The sequence below is a fragment of the Lagenorhynchus albirostris genome, chromosome X, assembly GCF_949774975.1.
Source record: "Lagenorhynchus albirostris chromosome X, mLagAlb1.1, whole genome shotgun sequence".
Taxonomy (NCBI): domain Eukaryota; kingdom Metazoa; phylum Chordata; class Mammalia; order Artiodactyla; family Delphinidae; genus Lagenorhynchus; species Lagenorhynchus albirostris.
This window is the reverse complement of record NC_083116.1, coordinates 124,516,941-124,542,403: the sequence shown is the minus strand read 5'-3', so window position 1 is coordinate 124,542,403 and position 25,463 is coordinate 124,516,941. Positions and strand designations below refer to the sequence as shown.

General features: G+C 42.6%; 1 protein-coding gene across 1 annotated transcript in view; it reads right to left on the bottom strand.

The window, feature by feature from the left end:
* Positions 1 to 25,463, bottom strand: part of MID1 (midline 1) — a 651,564-nt gene that overhangs the window by 37,800 nt on the left and 588,301 nt on the right. The window contains exons 6-8 of the mRNA XM_060136812.1: positions 18,528 to 18,635; positions 9,709 to 9,857; positions 2,163 to 2,290 (exon numbers count right to left, since the gene is read on the bottom strand). Of these exons, the coding sequence (XP_059992795.1) occupies positions 2,163 to 2,290; positions 9,709 to 9,857; positions 18,528 to 18,635 (385 nt within the window). The remainder of the gene's footprint in view (positions 1 to 2,162; positions 2,291 to 9,708; positions 9,858 to 18,527; positions 18,636 to 25,463) is intronic.

The window sequence follows — 25,463 nt, the reverse complement described above, 5'->3', positions numbered from 1 at the left end:
ACATAGAGATTAGAATGGGCATACGTTATTGAAATGTTCTTAAACAACTTTGGGGAAATGGGAAGGCCATTCTTGACAATAAGACACTGATTCTGTGCAGAATGGCCACGTGCCCAGCCAAACATGTTTTGGTCTTCTCTGCCCTTGGGCGCGACCTTATGACATGGATCTAGCCTACAAGACACGAGTGGAAGTTTGCCACAAGACACGATGGATCTTCAGAGCAAGCTTTTGGTTTTCCTCATAAACAGACTTGGCTGACAGATTTTGGTCATCATTTCCCGTCTGTCCCTCTCTTTTTGTCTGTAACTTGGGCATAACGCTTGGAGGTGGAGTAGTTCTGCAGTCATGTGGCAAAACAGTGACGGTGGCAGAGCACAAAAAGAGAAAGAGCCTGGGGTCCGACGTCATCACTGAACCGCTGCCCAGCCCCGGACGGCAACAGAAGCCTCTGTTCTCCTGTTTCTGTGATAGGAACACTGTCTGATGGGTTTAGTCACTGCTAACTGGATTTTCTGTTGCTGTGACCACACTCATTCCCAAATGATATAAGAAAACAGGAGATTTTTAATAGGATGCCATCATAGAAAGCATCTCCGCCCGAGAAAGGCTCACCTGCCTGGTCCAACACAGTAGCCACGAGCTCCGTGTGGCCCCTTACATTTCACCTTAATTAAAGTGAAACAAAAGTAAAAACTCACTAACCACATTTCAGGTTTTCAACACAGCCCCACGTGGCTAGCAGGTATCCTACTGGACAGTGCAGAGTGTTTCTATCATCCTAGAAAGTTCTGTGGCATGGTGTTAGTTGAGGTAAATCTCAGAGTGAAAAGCTACATTCATAAATAGTTGAAATCGAGTTTGGTTTCTTACTGGACGTGCTTTTTGAGTCAACTAATTTCTTCCTTCATAGGCATCGTATGGTGTGAAAGAATCACCTAAGATAGGAAGATGTTTCTGGGGTGACTCGCCTCCCTTTGCAAATGCACCAAGGCTAAAACCGGCACCTCGGGTCCAGGCAAAGAAAAACACTGATCTGGGTACAGTGCTCCTTGAACATAGAAATCCTTTGCTTTCTAGCCACAGACTGTAAAAATAAACATCACCCAATGCTCCGTCTCTCCTGCTTCCCCTTTCCCAACTGCTCTCCCACGCACACACATACACAATGAGGGTGGAGACACTGGTGCCGCGCTAAGTTAGGGATGTGGTCTCTTGAAAGTGGCACATTCTAAATTCAGTGCACAGCTGGCTTCACTGTAGACGCGGAGCTTCACTGAATTCCCCGCGGCCCCCGCGGCTCTGGATAACACAAATAAAGTCATCTAAACAGTCCACATTCTATGAGCGAATGTGGTCAGTTCTTGCCTTAGCGGTCGACGGCTAAGAAAAATTTGGAAGCATGGTTAGGAAAAGGAGTAGCCAGGGGTTTCTTTTATTATGGCTGCTTTCGTTTTTTAAGCTTGACCTCACCCCCCCACCCCCACCCCCCAAAAAAATGCCTATCAGAAAGCACAGAAGTGAAACGTGGCACCAGGAATACAAGTGTGATTTTTGGGACATCTGCCATGGTGACCTTTGCCAAGACGAAATTGAGTCTTTTACTAGAAAGTAAGGAGGTCTTTGGAGTCTGTACAGACCTGAGCTAAATCCTAATTCTGCCTCTCCCTAGCTATCTGACCTCCAGCAAGAGGGATGACCTCTGTCGTTTGCAGAATGAGGATTATAATACTTCACCTCAATTCGATGTTGGGAAGATTAAACACACACAAAGAGCCAGGGCAGAGTAGATATCCCATTAGAGTCAGCTGCGAAGTTTTTCTCTGCCAAGGCACTGTGAGAGTCATCTGCCTTGCTGACATGAAATGGAAAACAGCCACGCTGCCCCATGTACCCCTCTGATGGCCAACAGAGGTATCATGTGTGGTACCCACACGCCGAGAGTGCGGGAAATGGTGGTCAACATGCTTTCAGTGACCGAGATTCTCTTTTTGCCTCTGTCCCCAGTTTAGTCTTGGACTGTATTATTTTGCTTGGAAAACAAACAAAGAAACAAACCAACCAAAGGAATACCAAAAATGTTTTACGGGGATATTAGACTTCATTCCTAATGAAGTATCACTGAACGTACCCAGTATTAAAGAAAACACAAAAGACAATACCTGTAAGGTAATCCAGACATTCTAGCAATTTCTTCTCTCGGGAAAAATCTAAGGCAAAGGTGTCAAAGGTGTCGTTGAGGTTGATTTCAGGAATTAGCACCTGGGATGATGCCGTTGCCATGGAGACTCTGTAATTGAAACAAAACAACTTTTTAGAAACGTCAAGCTGGCTTTTACCATCACTGCATAGGAGTGAAAAAATAAAAGGAAAAGAAATATCATTAAGAACTCGTGTTTTTATAAAATTAATTTATTTTTGGCTGTGTTGGGTCTTCACTGTTGCGCGTGGGCTTATCTCTAGTTGCGGCGAGCAGGGGCTACTCTTCGTTGCGGTGCGTGGGCTTCTCATCGCGGTGGCTTCTCTTGCTGCGGAGCACAGGCTCCGGACGCGCAGGCTCAGCGGCCATGGCTCACGGGCCCAGCCGCTCCGCGGCATGTGGGATCCTCCCGAGCCGGGGCACAAACCCGTGTCCCCTGCACCGGCAGGCGGACTCTCAACCACTGCGCCACCAGGGAAGCCCACCATTGCCGTTTTTACACGTGAGCCTCAAGAAACATCTCAGAATGGCAATAACAGGCAACACAATGCAAATGAGTATAAGCTACGAGAGGAGGCAGAGGAACCGGGAAAACAGAAGAATGGCTTCCTCCCTTTCTTTTTACTATCGGGACAAAATTCCCCATGGAGGCGAAAGAATATTCATATTTCACATTGCTGTATATTTAACTCTCTGGCCCCCGCACATCTAACCCCAGCGAGAAGCACAGAGCTCCAGGCATTTCTTCACACATCTGTCTGGGAAACTGTTTGTTCTTTTCAGACTCAACCCTGCTCCACTTCAAAGAAGAGTCTTCCAAATTTCAAGCTGCATAAAAGGCAAAGTGAAGATTAAAAAAGAATGTTTCCAGATATTGGATTAGTTTAATCAATGACTAGCCTCTCCCTAAAATAAACATTAAAAAAGGAGTTTTTGTCAGGCTCGTTTTCATTCTCCTTGTCTTCATGTTCTTGCACCATATTCCCAGCAGATGCCATGGAAAATATACATGAGCTTCCTAACAAATTCCCCTGATGGGTCCACCATTTCCCCTCTTCATTAAGGTTGCTAGGTAGACTTCTCGTTTGTAATCTATAAAGCAAGCTATTGGTAGGTATCGGTCTCCTGCAGTGGACTCTCATGTTGATTGGGAAAGTTATTATTAATAGCAGAACATTTTGACTAATTAACAATGCAAGTGATTCTTCTAAGAACAAGAAAATTATGGGATGATGTAAACCACTTCTGAGCACATCAAACTATGCTAGACTCATAATCTTGATTTTGGTATTTCAGGAAGTTCAATAAACACCACCGAGGACCTACTATGTGCAGGATACTGTGTAGAGTACTGGGAATTTTTGAGCAAAGAAACAACCTTTAAATGATTTAGCCATAACCTAGTTACTTATTTTCTAATGAAGGGCATTGATGCTCATTTATACAAGACCACAGAGCTAGCTGGCAGCAGCTAGGAAGAGAATTCTAGGTCTGTACTCTTCCATTTAATTTAGAAAAACTTCAACCCGGTTACACTAAAAGACAGACCTCCTCTTGCATCTCCTAATGGCTCTTAAAGTTTTGGATTTTATAAAGAAATATATCTTGGCTATAAAAATTACATCTGTGGGCACATCTATACAATGGAGTATTTTTCAGCCATAAAACGGAATGAAAGACTGATATATGCTATGACATGGATGAACCCTGAAAGTATTATGATGAGTGAAAGAAGCCAGACACAAAAGGCCACATATTGTATGACGCACTTGGATGAAATGTCCAGAACAGGCAAAAATCCATAGCGACAGAAGGTAGATCGGTGGTTGCCAGGGGCTGGGGGCAGGGGACAATGGGGAGTGATTACATAATGGGTGTGGGGTTTTCTTTTGGGGTGATGAAAATAATTTGGAACTCGATAGAGGCAGGAATTGTACAACACTGTGACTGTACTAAATGCCAATGAATTGGTCACTTTAAAATGGTTAATTTTATGTTATGCAAATTTCACTTCAATAAAAACGTTACACCTGTGCCTGACATCTTGCTGGTGGGAACTTTGTAGAGTGGGAACAGAGAGGCTGAAATTTCCTAAGCCTGGGAGGCAAAGACTGACAGCAAGACTCTGGAGATGACTGCAGCTTTTAACACCTACACATTTTTTCTGATAGAAGGAAAGATATTTATCTTCGGCTACAATTTCAAATTCTTAATTGGACTGACAGGCGAGCGGAGATCTGCCAAATTCAACATTTTAGGCTATGTTTTTCTTCCCCAAATCCTTGTTGCCCATCTCTTGGCCTTTCGGATAAATTGCCAAAATCCACTAGGGCCATCAGCACATGCCACTTTCTCAATTCTGTGCTTTTAGAGTCGCGCGCGCGCACGCGTGTGTGTGTGTGTGTGTGTGTGTGTGTGTGTGTGTGTGTACGGGAATATGTGTACACATGCTTGTGGCTGTGTGTCAAGCTCTTAACATACTGGAGCAAATAACGGCATCGTGTCCTACCCTGACACTTAATAGGATGGGCTGCACGCTACTTCCCCTTTCTATTTTGACTTTGATGCCCCTAATCTCCATGACACTCAGTTGCTAGCAGCCACGTGGGGCCGGTTTTCTGGAAGGAGGACATGTCTAGAGCTAGAGTGCTTCCAAGATTTCTGCCGAACAGTCAACACCAGGGGAAGATGCTCTACCCTTCCCACTTAATATTCCCCCATGCCCGACCGCCTGACAATGGCGCCTCAATGGGTCTCTCTCGGGCAGGTGGGCTACGACACACATCACCATGGTAAAACCCGGTGAGTTCACACAGTAACAAAGTGTGGTTTACTTTAGTCAGCTCAGGAATTCCCAAATGCGTCTGACCCTGGAACCTTGTTGTTTTAACACCAATTAACACCCTGTAGAACACATTTCAAAAATCACTCATCACATGCACTCTAATTCTTATAAGTGACATCCTTCCGGCTGATAACTGGAGTTCTCGGGTTTGTGTTCTGGGGAACTCTGCGGGATCCTTGAATTGCCTATGGCAGTGAGGGACAGAGGAGTCATCCGGTGGAGTCTGAGTCCCTCCTAGGAACTCTGAAAAACGGGTACTGTTCAGAGGGAGTTTTCTTCTTATCATCCTCTTGATACAGATAATTTGCTGCTAAAAATGATTTTAATTTTAGATGTCTCCTAAGGAGTAGACCAACTTTCTTATACTTGGATTGAGTGAAGAGTTTTGCTTATTTAACATCATTTTAGAAAAGTGCACATAGAATCACACTAAGAAGTATATATTAGGTAGGCTTGAGAATATAGTATGTTACACAATGCATTTGCATCCATTTAGTGAGCGGGAAGGAAGGAAATTAGCATTTATTGTAAGTTCACCTTGAGACAGGAACTCAGCTAATATCTTTACTCCATTATTTCATTTTATCCCTACAGTGACCATAGTAGGTAGGAATAATCGGCCCTGTTTTATAGATTTGTTCACACATTCATTCAGATAAGGCAGTTTGCTACGTGCTGGGGCCATAATGGTGGAAACAAGATGGCTAGGGGTCCTGCCCGCTGGGAGCACATGAGCAAAAGGAGAGTCACAAGGATTACGGAGCAGCCCCAGTGCTACCCGTAATTACTCCTGAGCAAATTAGCACAGAGCCAAGCGCTCGATTCCAAAGCATATGCATCTCCTACAATGTAAAACTTGAGGCTCTCGCTCCGCTAGGGGTTTTCTGATGTTTCTGAATTGAAAAACTTGTTGTGGTCTGACTCAGCTTGCGGGCGAACATATTCACTGTAAGTGGTTTAACAATGCAGAAAAATCACATCCAACTCTCACTTGAGGAAGGCCTGCAGGATTAAAAGTTTGTTCTGGGCATTCCACCCTCGAATAGAAGAATAAAGATGGTTTAGAAATACACAGGCACCAAAGCCCAAGACAGACACAGTAGTAAACACGACTGTGAAGTCACGTTCTAGAGAAGAATGTTAAGTAATATGAAAACATAAATCCAACAAACATTATGGACTATCTACAACACTTAAGGCCTGTTTATAGGAGTCGCCAGCAAAGTTATCGCAACTACTGACAGAGGTAGCTAGTATGAGTCCAGTTTTCTAAGTCAAAAATAGCTCTTGGGGACTTCCCTGCTGGTCCAGTGGTTAAGAATCCGTCTTGCAATGCAGGGGACGCCGGTTCAATCCCTGGTAGGGGAACTAAGATCCCACATGCCGCGGGGCAACTAAGCCTGCACGCCACAACTACAGAGCCCACACTCTGGAGCCCATGCGCCACAACTAGAGAGAAGCCTAGGCGCTGCAATGAAGAGCCCACGCATCACAACGAAAGATTCTGCATGGGACTTCCCTGGTGGCGTGGTGGTTAAGAATCCGCCTCCAATGCAGGGGACACGGGTTCAAGCCCTGGTCAGGGAAGATCGCACATGCCGCGGAGCAACTAAGCCCTCACACCACAACTACTGAAGCCCGCGTGCCGAGAGCCCATGCTCCACAACAAGAGAAGCTACCACAATGAGAAGCCCGTGCACCGCAACGAAGAGTAGCCCCCGGTTGCAGCAACAAAAGACCCAATGCAGCCAAAGATAAATAATATATAAATAAATTTATTTTTTTAAAAAAAAGGGCTTCCCTGGTGGCACGGTGGTTGAGAGTCCGCCTGCCGATGCAGGGGACACGGGTTTGTGCCCCGGTCCGGGAGGATCCCACATGCCGCGGAGCGGCTGGGCCCGTGAGCCATGGCCGCTGAGCCTGCGTGTCCGGAGCCTGTGCTCCGTAACGGGAGAGGCCACAACAGTGAGAGGCCCGCGTACCGCAAAAAAAAAAAAAAAAAAAAAAAAAAAAGATCCCGCGTGCTGCAACTAAGACCCGATGCAGCCAAAAAAAAAAAATTTTTAAAGAAATGTTTTGTTTTGTTTTTTTTAAATAGCTCTTGAAGAAACCCAAAGAACAACAGTCAAAAAGTGACAGTTCTAGGATTTGAACCCAGGATTCCAAATCCCAAGTCCAAGCCCAGTGCCTTTTTACTATATTCTAATTGCCGGAAAGGGAAAAGGGCTCAGGAATTGACCAAGAGGATTGACAAATAGAGACAGAAAGAGAGAGGATGCAGAAACAGAGGGACAAGGGCTCCTAGCAAAATTTACAGGCACTACGTATTCACATCTGATGGAAGTGTAGACTTCTCATAAGCAGTGGGCCAACTTTCTTATGCCTGGATTTAGTGAAGAGTGTTGCTAATTTAACATCATTTTAGAAAAGTGTACATACAATCACACGAAGACCTATATATTAGTGAGGTTTGAGAATACAGTATATGATACAACTCATGTGTAGAAAGAGCAATCGGTCACGTTTCTGTTCTTGATGAGATGGGCTTGTGAGAGGTGGCGCTGAATGGATCCAGGTATGACCTGCTGGGTCTGAGCGAGATCACATGTGGGCATCCATGCGCTTGTGTTAGACTTCAAATGCAGGTCTTAACTTCCAGTTAAGTTCTCTCTTAACTGTTACGGGGCCACTTTCTCCCCCCCGCTAGGTGAGAATTTATTCGTGTTAGACTGGATCGGATTTTTAGGGATTGCTGAGACGTGCAGCCCACACTAGCCATTTCATCTGGACATCTCGCAATTTACAGCTGGAGAAAAGTACTATTGGATCCCGGTTGGAAACCATGACGTAAGTGTAAACGCTGTCTGGTAGAGTGTCCTGGGTACACTGGAGTATTAGTGCTGTGTGCAGTTTTTAACTTTAGCATGAATATTTCAGGCAACTGGAGGCAGTTGAGAGCAGCGAAGACAATTAAGTACTTGCTAGGAGTCATGAGGAAAGAAGCTGGCCGCTCTTGGAGAAGGGAGGAGACCATTTTAAGGATATAAGAGGGATGGTAACCAGCTGTTATCCACGTGCTTTGGAAGAGATAAGTATCTAACCAGTCTCAGAGGAAATTTTCTCAAATAGAAAAAGTAACACAAAGAAGCCGGTTGGATTCTCGACCAGAGTTGTAAAGATACTCTACCTTCCTCCCGTTGAAGGAACAGTGAAAACGGAAAAACCACCACCTGCCTCTATGTGGTATTTTGAGAATTAGCACAGTGTGCAACACAAGCAAGCCCTGCATAATCATTAGCGTTCTTTCGCCTTCCTCGAAGAAATTCAAGTCAGAAGATGGTATTTTTTGCCCTAGGCCAAAGGTTGGCAAAGTACCGCCCGAGGGCCAAATCTGGCCTGCCGCCTGCTTTTGTCAATGGTCTTATTGGAACACACCCTCGCCTGCCCATTCATTTCCATCTACGCTAGGCTGTTGGAGACCTACCCAGAGTTGAGTAGTTGTGATGGGGACCTGATAACCTGCAAAGCTGAAAATATTTACTCTCTGGTCCTTTACAGGCAAAGTTTGCAGACTCCTGGGCTTCCCTGGTGGCGCAGTGGTTGGGAGTCCGCCTGCCGATGCAGGGGACGCGGGTTCGTGCCCCGGTCCGGGAGGATCCCACATGCCGCGGAGCGGCTGGGCCCGTGAGCCATGGCCGCTGAGCCTGCGCGTCCGGTGCCTGTGCTCCGCAACGGGAGAGGCCACAGCAGTGAGAGGCCCACGAAGCTTGCAGACTCCTGCTCTAGGATAACAGACCAGCATGAAGGAGCTGTCTGGGGGTCTTCTAGGGATAGTCTTCTATTACGGCTTTGGAAGAGGATCAGTTGACTCTGAAACTTTGAACGAATGAAGAGTCAAGGCCACTGGCATTGGTTGGAGGTGTCATTTAGGTGGCATTAGGTGCTTTTCCTGGGCTCCACAAGAATTGCTATAGGTGTCTGCATCAGTGAAGGTGAATAATTTTATGCCCGTCAAGTACGAGCACCGAAGGCACAGTGACCCCTGTCAGTTTCACCGCTGACCTGCCCATTCACATCATGTCATTTTTTTGTCCCCCTACCATAGAATAAATATTTTAAAAGAAGGAGGTATGAAGTTGACAGTTTTGTCCTTTCTTTGTCTCCCACATGAGTCGGCCTTGACCTTTCAGGAGAGGCAAAGCTTCTCAACCAAATAAAAACAGGCCTAACAGAGAATAACACCTGGGCAATTTTGAAAAACCAGATAAGCCCTGAAATGGAAGAAAAGATTCCCTTTTATGTTTTGGTCTTCATTTTGATGCTTTGTTATCAAGTACATGATAAGATCAGGTCTGAGAGTCACAGTAAATGCTGTTTTGTGCCATTATAAGCTTTCTTCCCCCACTAAAAGCAGGCTGATTTCATTCTTTCTAACTGGCGGACTCTTGTTTCAAAGGCCTTGAACTCTAGGCTGATACTGAAAAGGCTTTGACATGTCAAAGGGAAGCATCTTTAGCTGGAACAAAGCACCTCAAAGCCTCTATTCTCTGTGGTACTCGGCCTTGAAAATGCAAACAAAGGCAAGGCAGGGCAAGGCCAACCAATCACACCCCAGACACAGGAGCCCAGGCGCCGAGAATTTCCCAGCAGCCCCCGCACTCACCTCTCAGTGATATTCTTCGCGGTCTGTAGGAAACGCGCGTGATCATTCTCCTTCAGAGAGTGTTCTGCTTGGGAGATGAGTGATGCCGACCGCTCGATGCACTGCTTGCAGTTTGCAATCTGCTGAGCCAGTTTGCGAAGCCTCATCACCTTGAACAAAAGAGGCACGAAGATGGTTACACGGGTGGGCTCGCTTAGTGAAAACGTGTCGGGCTGGACCCTCCCGGTGTGTGCGATTTATTGTATGCGAGTCATCCTTCAGTAAATGTTCAAAAAGGAGGCAGAGAAAGACGGAAACCCCAGCTATGGCACTCTTGTCTTAGCTATTCTTTATCTCCTTGGAGAAGTGTTGCTAATTTGTTTTAAGAGGAAACCCTGAATTGCGAATTGCTTCCCTGTTGATGGGGGAAAAAGGTGTTGCCCAGTGTGAGTTACAGAGGGTCACCGGACCCCCTTCCCTCACACAATTACCGTAAGATCGTAGGGAACCCTGAAACTTTCTCTAGTTCAATTTTTCAGCTGGGCCATTGAGAAAATAAAACACCTCTGTAGGTGCAAATGTGTGCCTTCAGTCAAAACCATTTTCTAAAAAGTTCTTTGCTATCCATGTAATAAAATCGCGATGTAAAAACATTAGGTATCACTATTTCCCACACTATCTCAAACTCATGTGTTAAATTAACAGAAAGGGAGCATTTTTTTCCATTGATTAATATTTTTCCTGTTGAGCAGATGAGAGAAAGCCAAAAAAAGCACAGCTGGGCCATTTCCCCTCACCGGGAACGTCATTTCCAGGCACTCTGTGCTTACTTGATAACTAAAACTATTTTGATAAGCATTTCCCAGTCGGGATAAAAACGCACGTTTGGTTCCAACCTCCATTCCAACTCCTCATTCCGTCTTGCTTGCAAACGACCCTCAAACGTAATTGACCATAACCTCTGGGGCAGGCCAAGATAAGTCCACGGTAACCCACTTGACCATTTGCTCTGGTGTTTGAAATGTGCTCAGAGATGAAGCCCTCTGGCCAGAAGCCAAGTTCAAATGAGACGGCTAATTGGAATTGCCGTGCGCCTGGTGCCCTGGTGCACACAGCCTGGGACAGGTCTTGGCCGGCTTTATGATCATTCCGGAACGGAAAACAGCCCTGGGTGAAAGGCTAGGGAGGCTCAGGCTCCCTCCAGAATTCCTGCTAACTCCAAGAAATTCCTCCTTTCTCCAAGTCATCATTATCGTCCCCGCGCAAGTCTAACAGAAGAAAAGGAAGGAAGGAGGTGTCAGGACTTGAGGCCTCTGAGGACTGTCCAATTTCAGCTCTGTCCTCCTACAGCAAACAAAGGAAATGAATGCTGAATCGTGAGGCATCGGCCACAAGACTGCAGGCAAGAGTGAGAAAGATTCTTGAAAGTAAAGGCTTTAGAGAAATGAACTGTCAAAACTCTGGGGCAAAGAGTATGTTATCTTAAGCCCGGTAAGAGATTTACCTCATTGTATATAATTATAGTGACCATCACCGCAGATTAACTGTGTTCATTAGTTGAATAAAATAACACTTATTTTACACCAAATAGAATTCAGCTGCTAACATCATTATACCCAGAGGTAAAGCTAAGAAAGGCACAGAGTCCAACTCAAGATATTAGAACGTATCCTTAAGAAACTGTCAGAGGAAGAAATATTTGATCACGTAACATAAAGAATGCTTTCAATTACACGGCAGAATTGAAGATATTTAATACAATTCTAACAACAACAACAAAATAAGGACCAAATATTCCTTCTGAATAACTTCATGTCCTTTCGGTATACCTAATAATAGTGACCCCACAGATGACACAATGGAAAAATGCTTGAACTCCATTTTCTTCTTTTTTAAAAAATTTCTATCATGATACTGGAAATTAAAAGCGACATAAGAGGAAAAGGAAGAAGAAGAAGAAGAAAAAAGAGCCCTAAATCATGCATAAGTTGAAGCAAGCCCAAATGAGAGCCTCCTTTGAAAATACAGGAATTTTTTACAGAAAACTGTTGGCGTAATTATAATTTTAGTTCAGTGTACAAATTCCATCTGATATACCAGATTGGAGCTTTTCAAACCTGGTGTGCGCAAGAATCAGCTGGGGACCTTTGTTAAAGAAAAACCGTAGATGTTTGGGCCGGCACTCGCATATCCTAGGTGAGGAGTTGTAATTGGCAGGGTGGCAGGAATCTGCATTTTAACAAGCAATGAACGTTTTTTGATCTGCAGGTGATGAATCGTCAGTGTGGAAAGGATTAGCATTTAAAAGACTAAATGAAAGAGGAGAGGACAAAAGAAGGTAGCAGAAAGCATTCCTGGTAGAAAGGGCAAGATAAGTTTTGTAAAACTTATTTCTCTGTGTGTGTGTGTTGTTTATGTGTGTGTGTGTGTTAGTGCCGGGTTTGATGTTATATGTATTTTTTTTACCGTGGGTTTCAGTAAAAAGAAAAAGGAAAAGAAAAACTTTTCTAAGTTAGTTCACAAACTATGGTCTGTGGACCACATCCAGCACACAGCCCGTTTGTGCAAATAGTTCTAAGGGCACACTGCCACGTGCATCTGTTTATGAATTCACCTGTGGCTGCCTTCACACTACACCACTGGGCAGCGGTGAGCGGTTCCGATAGAGACCGAAGGCAAAACCTACGATATTCATTATCTGGCCCTTTACAGAAAAAAGTTTGCTGACTTAAATGATTCTGATCAGACGGCCCTGGATTTGAACACACTCTGTGAAACACTGTCCTATGTGGTACCACACTTCAGAATCAGACACTGAGTATTTAGCAATATACGAATTTCTTCATTAGAAAACACTTCTTTAACATATTACTTAAAACTTTTTCCACGTTGGCACTCTTCTCTTTTTCCTTTGGGAAGTGCGACTGCACATTGTAACTTGTGGAATTCACTCCACACTCATCATGGAAATACTCTGCCTCCTTTTGGGGACATAGGCCTATTTAAATCAATTTATTTGCTGTTTATTTTACCTTACAAATGCTTTTTAAAAGTGGCCCTTTATTTTTCTTTAAATGTATTTGCAATGCTTTTATATATACGTAGGGTTCCCATCCCAAAATTGTTAGGTCCAAACCATTGATCCTCAGTTAAACAAGTATCTCGCTCAACAAGGACTGTCCTCAGTGTTTCTATCAGGCTATACAAAAGCCCTGACACGTAGTCCAGGGGAATTATCTTACATTTTGGAGATTCAGAGTACATAAAAGCAGTGACGAGAAGGGACCCTTTTTCTCTTCAGCTGCAGCCTTCTACCATAGGTACGTGTCTGAACATAAACACATAATTGGCTTAATCTGGAGTTTGCTGTCAGCTTTTCCTGTGTTGGCGCGAAATTTATCCCCAACTACTGAAGAAATAAGCCAGTTCTTTCCCGGGGAGTCTCAGAGCTTGACACTCTCCAATCAGTCTCAGTATAAAGGCTGCTGAGCTATTTATTTTAAAGAAGGTGCAATGGTCTGAGAGCAGGAGTTACCAGCATGTGCTAATGTGTAACATCGCCTGATTGGCAATCTCCCCAGTTGGAGGATTTGCGGTGGGTTTGTTTCCTCCCTATCGAATGGCATTGTGATTGGCGCCAGAGACAGATGAGGGCAAAGTCGCTAGCCCTTCTCTGGATTGAGTGTCTTCAGACTTCCCAACCACCAGCCTGGGCACCCTCACTGGGCACCAAGTCCATACTTGCCCTCCCTGCCCAGCCTCTCTGATTTCCAGGGCGTTGGCACCCATGCTCTTCTTTTCTTTAAAACGTATCTCTGACACCCAATGCCCTGGCCAGGGACTTACTCACTGTGAATTCCCGGGTCTGGGATGAACCAGTCCTCGGTCGTGTACCAAAGTAGTAACTCAATGGAAAGCTGAACGGGGCCTTCCTCTCTCCATCTTTCCCAAGTAACACTGCCTTCTGAGATTATATCCCTGAGCAGACGTGCACTTTCAAAAAGTGACACATCTCAAACATACGGACCGTTTTTAAAGTCATATGATCAACTTTCCCATACACAGTACCGGCTTTAGCAAATCTCAGTGTTTTCATCATATTAGCGTCTGATTTTTCCAAAAGGAAGTAAACTATTATCGATGGCATTGAAGCCTTTGTGCGTCCCTCCCTAATTTCATTCATGTCCCTCTCCAGAGGAGAGCACCCTCTTGATGACTCCCAAGCATGTTGATGTATATATGCCTAAACATTATATGGGATTTTTTTTGTAGTTCATCGAATTTTATATAATATTCCTCATTCCCTAAGAATCATCATAAAACTTGCTCCCATTTTTGGGATCTGTCCATATGAATACGTATCACCCTAGTTCGTTACTTTTAATTTCTGAAGACTGTTTACTTGTCTTATAAACAGCTTTACCGAGATATAATTAATATATAAGAAACTGCACATATTTCAAGTACAAATCTGATTAGTTTTCAAATACGTGTAAACCCATGAAACAGTCCTCACGTTCAAGATAATGAACATATATATCACCCCCCCATTCTCCTCCTGTCCCTGTGGAATTCATCCCGCCCACCCCTCTGTCACTCATCGCTAAGCATTCACTGATTTGTTTTCTGTCACTGCGGATTATTAGAAAGTGTTATTTCTAGAATTTTGTATGAATATACTCATGCAGTATACACTATTTTCTGTCTGGCTTCTCTCACTCACCATAATTCTATTGAGATTCATGTTGTTGCGTGTGTCAAGAGTTCACTCCTTGCTGGATAGCACTGCATTGTGTGCAAATGCCACAAACCGTTCATCTATTCATCTGTTGATAGACTTCGGGTCATTTCCAGTCAGGAAATTACCCTTAATATTACCCTTCATATTAACGTGAAAATTCACATACAAGTTTTATATAGACATCCGCTTTCATTTTTCTTGGTAAACACCTAGAATGGCTGGATCGAATGGTAAGTGTATGTTTAACTACTTAAGAACGGGCCAAACAGTTTTCTAAAATATACCGTCTCCATTCTTAGAAACAGTGTGTGAGCTATAGTTCCTTCACATGCCCACCAACACTTGGCATGGTCCATCTTTTTAAGTTAACTATCCTAGTAGATAAGTAGTGGTATCTCATTGAGGTTTTAATTTGCATTTCCTTAATTATTAAATGACTTGGACCATCTTTTCATGTGCTTACTTGCCATCCTTATACCTTCTTTGGTAAAGTATCTATATTCAAATCTTTTATCCATTTTGGGGACGGGGTCATCTATTTCATTATTAATGAGTTTTGAGAATTTGTAATATATTCTGGATACAATTACTTTATTAAATAAATAATTTATAAGTATTTTCTCCTAGTATGTGGCTTGTCTTTACGTTCTCTTAAGAGTGCCTTTTGGGGCTTCCCTGGTGGCGCAGTGGTTGAGAGTCCGCCTGCCGATGCAGGGGACCTGGGTTCGTGCCCCGGTCTGGGAGGATCCCACATGCCGCAGAGCGGCTGGGCCCGCGAGCCATGGCCGCTGAGCCTGCGCGTCCGGAGCCTGTGCTCCACAACGGGAGAGGCCATGACAGTGAGAGGCCCGCGTACCGCAAAAAAAAAAAAAAAAAAAAAAAGAGTGCCTTTTGAGGAGAAGATTTTACTTTTGGTGAAATACAATACAGTATATAATTATCTCTATAGTTTGTAAATATTTCTTTTATGTTTCTGCCAGTGTATATAATCTTTGGTCAACCAAAGTTCACCAAGATTTCCTCCCATGTTTTCTTTCTTCTAGAATTTTCAGAGTTTTTACCTTTTACATTTAGGTATATGAGCCATTGACATTTAATTTTTGTATGTGGTGTGACGTATGGATCAAGTTTCCTATTATGTGTAGACAGCCTCCCCTATGTGGAGGCTAAAACTCAGCTTCCAAAATTCCCCTCCCGCTCAGTTTTCTTTGCCATTTCAGTGCACACGTTTTTCCCTCCGAAACTTCTCATTTGTTATTTTTATATCCTTTTTTTTCTTGTTTCACATCCTTCTTATTGTGGCTTCACAATTTTTTGCTCTTTTAAGATAGAAGTTATTCCTTCCTGTATCTCTTTGAACATCTTCTTAACATTTTCACATAAAATTAATTTCAACTGAGGTGAGAAGATGTCTTTGATTTTGTTGGCTGTAGTTTTAGAAATTCAAGATCTCTTTCTTTGCTTTGGAATTGTGGTTTGACTTTCTGTTTTCAAGGGCTGAAGTCATTCATAATGTTTTTCTCCCTCACCCACCTTGCTTAGCCTCTCCTGTCGGTTTACAGTCTCCTTCACCCCATCCTTGGGGGTCCTCATTCCAGAATCTTGTATTATCTCTGCATTTCTGAAGCTCCCGTTTTGTGTAGGTATCAGAAACAGTGCAGAGCCAGGCTCCAACCCGGCTGACTTACTCTAGACTCCCAGGCCTGAAGTTTGCTAACAGCTATGACCCTAGGTGAAAACTGGCAATAATCTGTTTTCGGTCCCTTTGAATGAACTGCGAAGCCTTACACAGCCCATGGCATCAACCAATGAGCCTGACTTCACTTTCCCATACCATCTGGAGCACTTCTAGCCCTTTTACCCCAACGTTTCCAAAACTATTTACCCATAGGAGTTGAAGGTGTAGCCGCTTTAGTCTCTTCCAGACCAAGTCCCAGGAGCCTGCATCTTAAAAAGCCACCATCACGGCTTTGTGGTTTTCTTCTATTTCTGGCCCATGGAGATGTTTATCTGGTTTTGGGCCCAGCTGTGTGTCTCTTTGCTTTTCTGTTTTACTATGTTCCCTATCACGGACATGTGTCCAGGGTGGAGTGGGTGTACCAGAGCCTGAAGCCCATGCATCACCATGGCTGGAACTGGGGACACACACACCCCTTCGCTACTTTGCTCTAGCTCACGAGAGGAACCCTCATGCTGGGAAGCTATGTAAGGGAAAGGAAGACCTGCTGGCCGGGAAGTTGTGGCGGAGAGTCACTGCAGGCCGAGTAAGGGCCCCCAAAGATGCCCACATCCTAATCCCAGGAGTTTTAAAAATATGTTACCTTACACGACCAAAGGGACTTCGCAGATGTGATGAAGTGCAGGATCTGGAGATGGGGGATATCCTAGATTATCTGGTTGACCCCAATGTAATTATAAGGGTACTTATGAGAGAGAACAAGGAGAGTCTGTGCCAGAGAAAGAGATGTGAGGATGGGTGCAATGCTCAGAGTGATGTGAAGAAACCACAAGCCAAGGAATGTGGGTGGCTTCTAAAAGCCAGAAGAGAAGTGGATTCTGCCCTAGAGCCTCCAGAAAGAAACAGCACTGCTGAAATCTTCACCTTAGCCCAGTTGTGACTGATTTTAGACCTCTGACCTCCAAAAGGTCAGGCATCAATAAATCTGTGTTGTTTGAAGCCACCGAGTTTGTGGTAATCTGTTCCAGCAGCAATAAGGAAGTAATATGCATATTGAGAGCTGATCCCTGCACACGACCAGGTAAAGGCAACAAATTACCTTCCGTATGTATGTTACTAATTAATTACAGCTGTTTTCAGGCTCTCACGTGCCTGAGAACCCGGAAGACGTCAGGTAGTAAGAGAAATACACATGGTGCATGATGACAGAAGAGAAAGTAGATTCTGTACAGATTCCAGGCTGACACTCAGGATAATTTGTATGTGGGGGAAAGTAGCTGTTCAATGCATCTGAGTCCGTCCCTGGCCAGGGAAGAATTGTGTATTAATTTGATAATCTACCGGAACAGCTTCCAGAACTATTAGATTAGACTTCAACTTTTCTGATCACCATCACAGTGTACATGTATAAATATTTTTCAATGTATACAGACAAAGCAGTCTAAAACATTCTACAATATTAGAAGCACCTTTAAAAGTCTGAAGAAAACAGAGAAGAGCACATACATTAGCTGTTGTAATCTGTGTACAAAATACTTGCCAAGTGGATTTAATTATACGTGTCATTATAGTTATGAGCAGTAATAATAGAGATTCATGAACTGACTGGATCTGGAATGAATGTTTCTAGTTTTAGATATTTACAAAATTGTCTTGTGAGGGTGGCAGAGAAATGGGGAAAATAAAGTAGATCATAAGTATTTCAATACAAACATGACTAATTTAAAAATAGAATAAAGTGATGGATTCTTAAGTTATCAACATTTCTGAATGAATTTTGAATAAAGAAGAAGATGGCCATAAAGAATATAACCTAAATTTGTGAATTGCTTTTTGAATATAGTTTACTATAAAACCATAGGAATTTTAAACATACAAACATTAGCAAAGGAATACTATTAATATTGTATATCCACAAAGGGGTATAAGATATAGTGAAACTACAGGAGTTGTGCCACGATGAAACTGACACCTGTCTAAGTTCCCTCAAAAGCATGAGAAAGCACTTCATAATTTCTGTATATAAAGTCTGATTCATTTAAACATTTATTTAATACTGTTTTGATTGCTAGGATATAGCAATAAATATGAAATGAACTTTTCCTCTATGGAACCCACCTTCTCATAGAGAAGAGAGATGGAAAACAGTGGCTACAATAGACCGGAGCTCCACGCTGTGCCCTGGAGCTGGGTAATGGAGCAGCCTTTGTATTACAGGTATGCATAGGAGACCGTAACAAAAAGAAAGGGAGGAGGAAAAATGGCCAACCAAGAGGCTTTGAACTAGTCTTCAAGACTTAGGATGAGATTATAGACAATACAGAAGAAGGGGTCATTCAATACTTCCTAAGCTATTGAAGTGCATGGGAGTATATTTTCTCTAGGTAGAAAATACAAAACCTTCGGCCCTACAAATCGTACCTTCCCTTCTTTGATCTTGGTTCCAATAATCTGTCGTCTTTGCTGAATGATCTCAATAAGAAGATCGCACTCCTCCATCAATTTGGCTTCTTGACGTGATGCATTGACCTGTGGGATAGATAAAATGGTGAGCCTTAATTTGGCATTTGTTTTAGTTAAATGCTCTTCTTTTAATGTAGACTAGTATATTTCTGGTAATTGCTGAAAACATATTTTATTTTATTTATTTATTTTTTTGCGGTACGCGGGCCTCTCACTGCTGTGGCCCCTCCCGGACGCACAGGCTCAGCGGCCATGGCCCACGGGCCCAGCCGCTCCGCAGCACGTGGGATCTTCCCGGACCGGGGCACGAACCCGTGTCCCCTGCATCGGCAGGTGGACTCTCAACCACTGCGCCACCAGGGAAGCCCGAAAACATATTTTATTAAAGAATATACTGAGGTATAGTTGCTATACAATATTATATAAGTTTCAGGTGTACAACATAGTGACTCACATTTTTTAAAGGTTATATTCCATTTATAGTTATTATTAAATATCGGCTATATTCCCTGTGTTGTATAATATATCCTTGTAGCTTATCTATTTTATACATAGTAGTTTGTACCTCTTATTCCCCTACCCCATCTTGCCCCTCCTCTCTTCCCTCTCCCCACTGGTAACCACTAGTTTGTTCTTTATATCTGTCATGAAAAGATATTTTATTTGTCTACTGTTTTCTTTTTTTAAACATCTTTATTGGAGTATAATTGCTTTACAATGTTCTGTTAGTTTCTGCTGTACAACAAAGTGAATCAGCTATACGTATACATATATCCCCATATCCCCTCCCTCTTGAGCCTCCCTCCCACCCTCCCTATCCCAGCCCTCTAGGTGGGCACGAAGCACGGAGCTGATCTCCCTGTGCTATGCGGCTGCTTCCCACTAGCTATCTCTTTCACCTTTGGTAGTGTATACATGTCCATGCCACTCTCTCACTTTGTCCCAGCTTACCCTTCCCCCACCCCGTGTCCTCAATTCCATTCTCTACGTCTGCATCTTTATTCCTTTCCTGCCCCTAGGTTCTTCAGAACCTTTTTTTTTTTTCGATTCCATATATATGTGTTAGCATACCATACTTATTTTTCTCTCTCTGACTTACTTCACTCTGTATGACAGACTCTAGGTCCATCCACCTCACTGCAAATAGCTCAGTTTCGTTTCTTTTTATGGCTGAGTAATACTCCATTGTGTATATGTGCCACATCTTGTTTATCCATTCATCTGTTGATGGACACTTAGGTTGCTTCCATGTCCTGGCTATTGTAAATAGCGCTGCAGTGAACATTGTGGTACATGTTTCTTTTTGAGTTATGGTTTTCTCAGGGTATATGCCCAGTAGTGGGATTGCTGGGTTGTATGGTAGTTCTATTTTTAGTTTTTTAAGGCACCTCCATACTGTTCTCCATAGTGGCTGTATCAATTTTCATTCCTACCAACAGTGCAAGAGTGTTCCCTATGAAAAGATACTTTAAATGTTAACTCTTCTTCCAATTATGCAGGGATGGCAAATATAGGACTTACCTGTCCACTCCCTATCCTCTTGCGCCCCCGGAAAACATTTATTATCCAATGACAGCAGTCTTTTTTGCTAAGCCATACTGAACCTCAGGGTCTTGCTTTTTTAAAAAAAGTATTTATTTATTTGGCCACGCTGGGTCTTAGCTGCAGCATGCGGGATTTTGTTACCATGTGCGGGATCTTTAGTTGCAGCAAGCAGGATCTAGCTCCCTGACCCGGGGTCGAACCCAGGCCCCCTGCACTGGGAGCACGGAGTCTTAGCCACTGGACCACCCGGGAAGTCCCTCAGGATCTTTCTTAACACACCATGTACGTAGCTATTACCAACTGATTGAAAATTGACACTTGAAATATATTTGCAGTTCCTGCTTTTATATTTTGAAGGAAAGTGCAATTTTAGCCTGTTAAACATAAAAAGTTAGAAAAAACTAATATTATTCTTTTATGGAGGCTAGATTATCATCAATATCTTTGGGACAAATTTTCCAAAAGCAAGATAGCAAGGTTACATTACATTTATTGAACTTTTCTTTTATATACAGACATGAACTTTGTATTTTATCACTATAAAAACATCAAAAAGGAGAAGGATGGTTGAATATCTTATTAATCTTATGGCATACTTTTAAATCGTACTTCTGGTATACCTCAGGAAGGCCGGGGTTCTACAATGAAAGCCTGCCATCCTCCTGGCAAGGTAGATCATTGTAGAATGGCTTGTATTTGAAGTTTTTAAGGCTCATTGTATGCAAGGGAGGGTTAAAATTAGCTCATTCTTGGCAACTGGGCTTGGGAAATACTCTGCACGTGCTATTTCCTCCATCTCATGACAATTCTGAAATGCTTATTCACAGACAGAGACCCAGAAATCACAGCTGTGGGAAATGGAGATAGCATGCATGAGTTTTATGATCTTAACACAGCGCAGGAGAAGCCTGCAATGTTACAAAGAACGACAATAGCACTGATTACTCCAGTATAACTCAGGGAGGAGACGTGGCCCAGTCATTAAGCCCTTTTGATTAGGGATACTTTCTTTAACTGGAGTAATTTCAATCTCTATGAATGACACAAACCGGAAGTGGGGTCAGGAGTTCAAAATAAAAATTCACTGATGGCTGTTCAGAGAAATCATGTCCTGTTTCCAGAGACCAGGATTCCTTGAGTTGTATTCCTGATCACTGTAAGACAGGGCAGAGAGGCAACTCAAGATACTGCCTTATTGAGGAGATGGTGGTCACTGGCCATTTGCAGCGAACTATGAGATCATATCCTGTGTCAGATTAGCACACAGACATACTTGCTAAATGTTTCATAAACAAAAGAAGGAATTAAGAATGCATTGATGGACAAGCACAGAACGTGGAACTCAGGCTAATATTTCAAGGGAGTTAACCACTGGGCTCAATTTCTCTTACCATTACTTTTCTGTCATCATTTCTAGTTCCCCTTGAGGCTTCTCAAATAAGTTGAGCTATCTATGGAAACATTTACTTGAAACCCCACTACTCTCGAGAAATTTCTTGTCATTTCTTTTGACTTCAAACTGAATTTAATAACTGACTACAACCGAGCTGTGAAAAGGATGGGATCGTATTGAAACCATGGGCCCATTATAATGGAGAAAGTGAAATTTCTGGAAAATAGCACCTTACACTTGAAAAGTATCTCCTAGAATGAGCCCTCAGAGCTAAGCTGTACTTGAACATACAATCAGGGTAAATCCAACTGGATGCAACCTCCACGAAGGGCGGGATCTTTGGCTGTTGTATGAAATGAGGCATCTATCCCACGCATCTGCCACCATATGTGGCACAGAATAGGCATTCAAAAACTGTTTGTTGAATGAACAGATGGTGAAGATGATCTTCCAACAAGAGACAAGGTAACATGTAGTGAAGCAAGCAGCTATCATGATATATTACAAGCACTCAACACGCAGGTATTGGATTTGTTGGTTTTCTAGGACTGTATAGACACAAAAACATGTCTTAAGTTATTTTTTTAGGGGGAAGGGTGTTGATTTTCTTTTTTTTTTACAGCCTTATTGAAATATACTTCACATATCATAAAATTCACCCATTTAAAGTGTACGGTTTGTGGGTTTGAGTGTATTCAGAGTTCTATAATCATCATCACAATCTAATTTTAGAAAACCTTCGATATCCCCTAAAGAAGTCCCAATACCCATTTGCAGGAACTCCACATTCTTGCTACCCACCCCATTTCAAGGCTTAGGTAACCACTAATCTGTGTTCTGTCTCTTTATGGACTTGCCTGTCCTGGACATTTCATAAAAATGGAATCAAACAACATGCGATCCTTTTTGTCTGGCTTATTTCACTTAGCATAACGTTTTCAAGATTCCTCCAAGTCACAGCATGTGTCAGTACTTCATCCCTTTTTATGCCGAATATTATTCCATTTAAGCAATATACCACATTTTGTTTATCCATTCTCTAGTAGATGGACATGTGGGTCGCTTCTCCTTTTTAGTTACTATAAACAATATTGCTGTGAACATTCGTGTATAAATGTTTGTGTGTGCATATGTATTCATTCTTCTTCAGTATAGGAGTAGAATTGCTGGGTCACATGTGAATTCTGTGTTTAACTTTTTGAGGGACTGCCAAACGGTTTTCCAAAGGGGCCGCATCATTTTATATTCCAACAAGAAGTATGTGAGGCTTCCAATTTCTCCACATCCTTGTCAACACTTGATACTGTCTGTCTCTTTTGTTTTATTCATCCTAGTGAGTGTGGAGTGGCATCTCACTGTGGTTTTGATTTGCATTTCCCTGATGGCTAATGACGTTGAGCGTCTTTTCGTGTGCTTCTTGGCCATATGTGTACCTAATTTAGAGATAAGACTATTCCGACCCTTTGCTCATTGTGTAATTGGGCCATTTGTCTTATATAGTTGAATTGTGTGATTTCTTTACATATTCTGGATACAAGTCCCTTGTTAGCTATGTGATCTGCAAATCTTTTCTCCCATTCTGTGCGTTGTCTTTTCATTTTCTTGATGGTGACTTTTGAAGCACAGAAGTTTTAAATCTTGATGGAGTCTAATTTATCTCTTCTTCTACTGTCACTTGTGCTTTTGGTGTTGTAGCTAAGAAACCTAATCCAAGGTCATGAAGATTTATACCTCAGTTTTCCTCTAGAAGTTTTATCTCCTACACTTACGTCTACAAACCATTTTAAATTAAGTTTTGTGTATTATTATGAGAAGTAGGGGTCCGACTTCATCCTTATATTTATGGATATCCAGTTGCCTAAGCACCATTTATTGAAAAGACTATTCTTTCCTCCATTGAAGTGTCTTAGCACTTGGTCAAAACTCAACTGACCACATTGTGAGGTCCTTAGGTTTTGATGTGGCTGCTAACATATTCTCTGGTTAAAGATATTCTGGGTTTCATAACTCAAAAAGACACACGCACCCCAATGTTCATCGCAGCACTATTTACAATAGCCAGGTCATGGAAGCAACCTAAATGCCCATCGACAGACGAATGGATAAAGAAGATGTGGTACATATATACAATGGAATACTACTCAGCCATAAAAAGGAACAAAATTGGGTCATTTGTAGAGACCTGGTGGGACCTAGAGACTGTCATACAGAGTGAAGTAAGTCAGAAAGAGAAAAATAAATACTGTGTGCTAACACATATATATGGAATCTAAGGAAAAACAAAATGTATTGCCGGGATTGGCCTCCCGTCAGGCTCCCTACTGTACTGTATGCAATTCCATATATACAATGGAATATTACTCGGCCATAAAAAGGAATGAAATTGGGTCATTTGCAGAGACGTGGATGGACCCAGAGACTGTCATACAGAGTGAAGCAAGTCAGAAAGAGAAAAACAAATATCATATATTAACGCATATATGTGGAATCTGGAAAAATGGTGCAGATGAACCTGTTTGCAAGGCAGAAATAGAGACAAAGACGTAGAGAACAAACGTATGGACACCAAAGGGGGGAAAGGGGAGGTGGGATAAATTGGGAGACTGGGATTGACATATATATACTAACTAATATGTATAAAATAGATAACTAACAAGAACCTGCTGTATAGCACAGAGAACTCCACTTCACTGCATGGTAGAAACTAACACAACATTGTAAAACAACTATACCCCCCCCCCAAAGAAAAAGAAGATATTCTGGTTTTGACTGAACCTAGTAAGACCCTGCTAGTAACTCTGAAGTAGGTGCCCTGAAATGTGGTATGGAGTACGAGCTCTGCTCGTAGGATGATACCGAGAAAGTCGAGGAGTATGTCCGTTTCTAAGTTGTCCTATTTTGTAAAATGAGGCGAATATTATCTGCTCTCTCAGTCAAGTGGGATTTTTGTGGTAAATACAATACCACAAGATATGAGGACTAATATATGGGGAAATGACTTACATTAGGAAGCCACAGACAGGTCTGAGGTAGTATTGTCTGCATTGGGAAGTAGTTTTGTTAAGAGACTATGATTTAGTTTGGGATCTATTTCACTCTCAAAATCATTGCAATTTGGGTTACTCTATGGTAGGAAAAGTGTCTCAGTCGCCATCATAACGTGGGGTTCAATTTAATCCAAATTCTGACTAATCGATATTTACGACGAATAGGTTTGTTTTACTGACAAAGTGGACTGAAATCTACTTTGTTGAGCCAAATATGTTTTGAGAAAGCTGACACTGCAACCACCGGCATCCCAAAATATAAATTCCCAGAGATTGGGGAATATCATCTGATCTTTTTTTTTTTTTTTTTTTTTTTTGCGGTACGCGGGCCTCTCACTGTTGTGGCCTCTCCCGTTGGGGAGCACAGGCTCCGGACGCGCAGGCTCAGCGGCCATGGCTCACGGGCCCAGCCGCTCCGCGGCATGTGGGATCTTCCCGGACCGGGGCACGAACCCGCGTCCCCTGCATCGGCAGGCGGACTCTCAACCACTGCGCCACCAGGGAAGCCCTCATCTGATCATTTTAGGTCAAGTATTATCCTTAGATCTTTCAAAGAATACAGATGTGACCTTCCTTTGAAACTGGGAAAGTTGAATCTCTTTTCCCACTTTGATGAAGCTTCCAAATATTTGTAACCCTACCGTTCTTATATTCCGAAAGGTACAATAAAATGAGTTGAATGCTATCCTATATTTCTAAAATTCTTCCAGTACAAAGAAATTTTCCACAGTTGTGCTGTTTCATGTGTCACTTAAAAAAAAAAAAGTTAATGATTTCATTGGACTTCATTTCTTATACGGGCTATTAATTAAAATATGGCAGGGTTTATTGGTTACTTGCAGTGTGTTCAGGTGTTTCCAGTTCCCAGCTTTGGTTTGGAAGCTGGCAGCTCCTGGTTATGATTTTAGC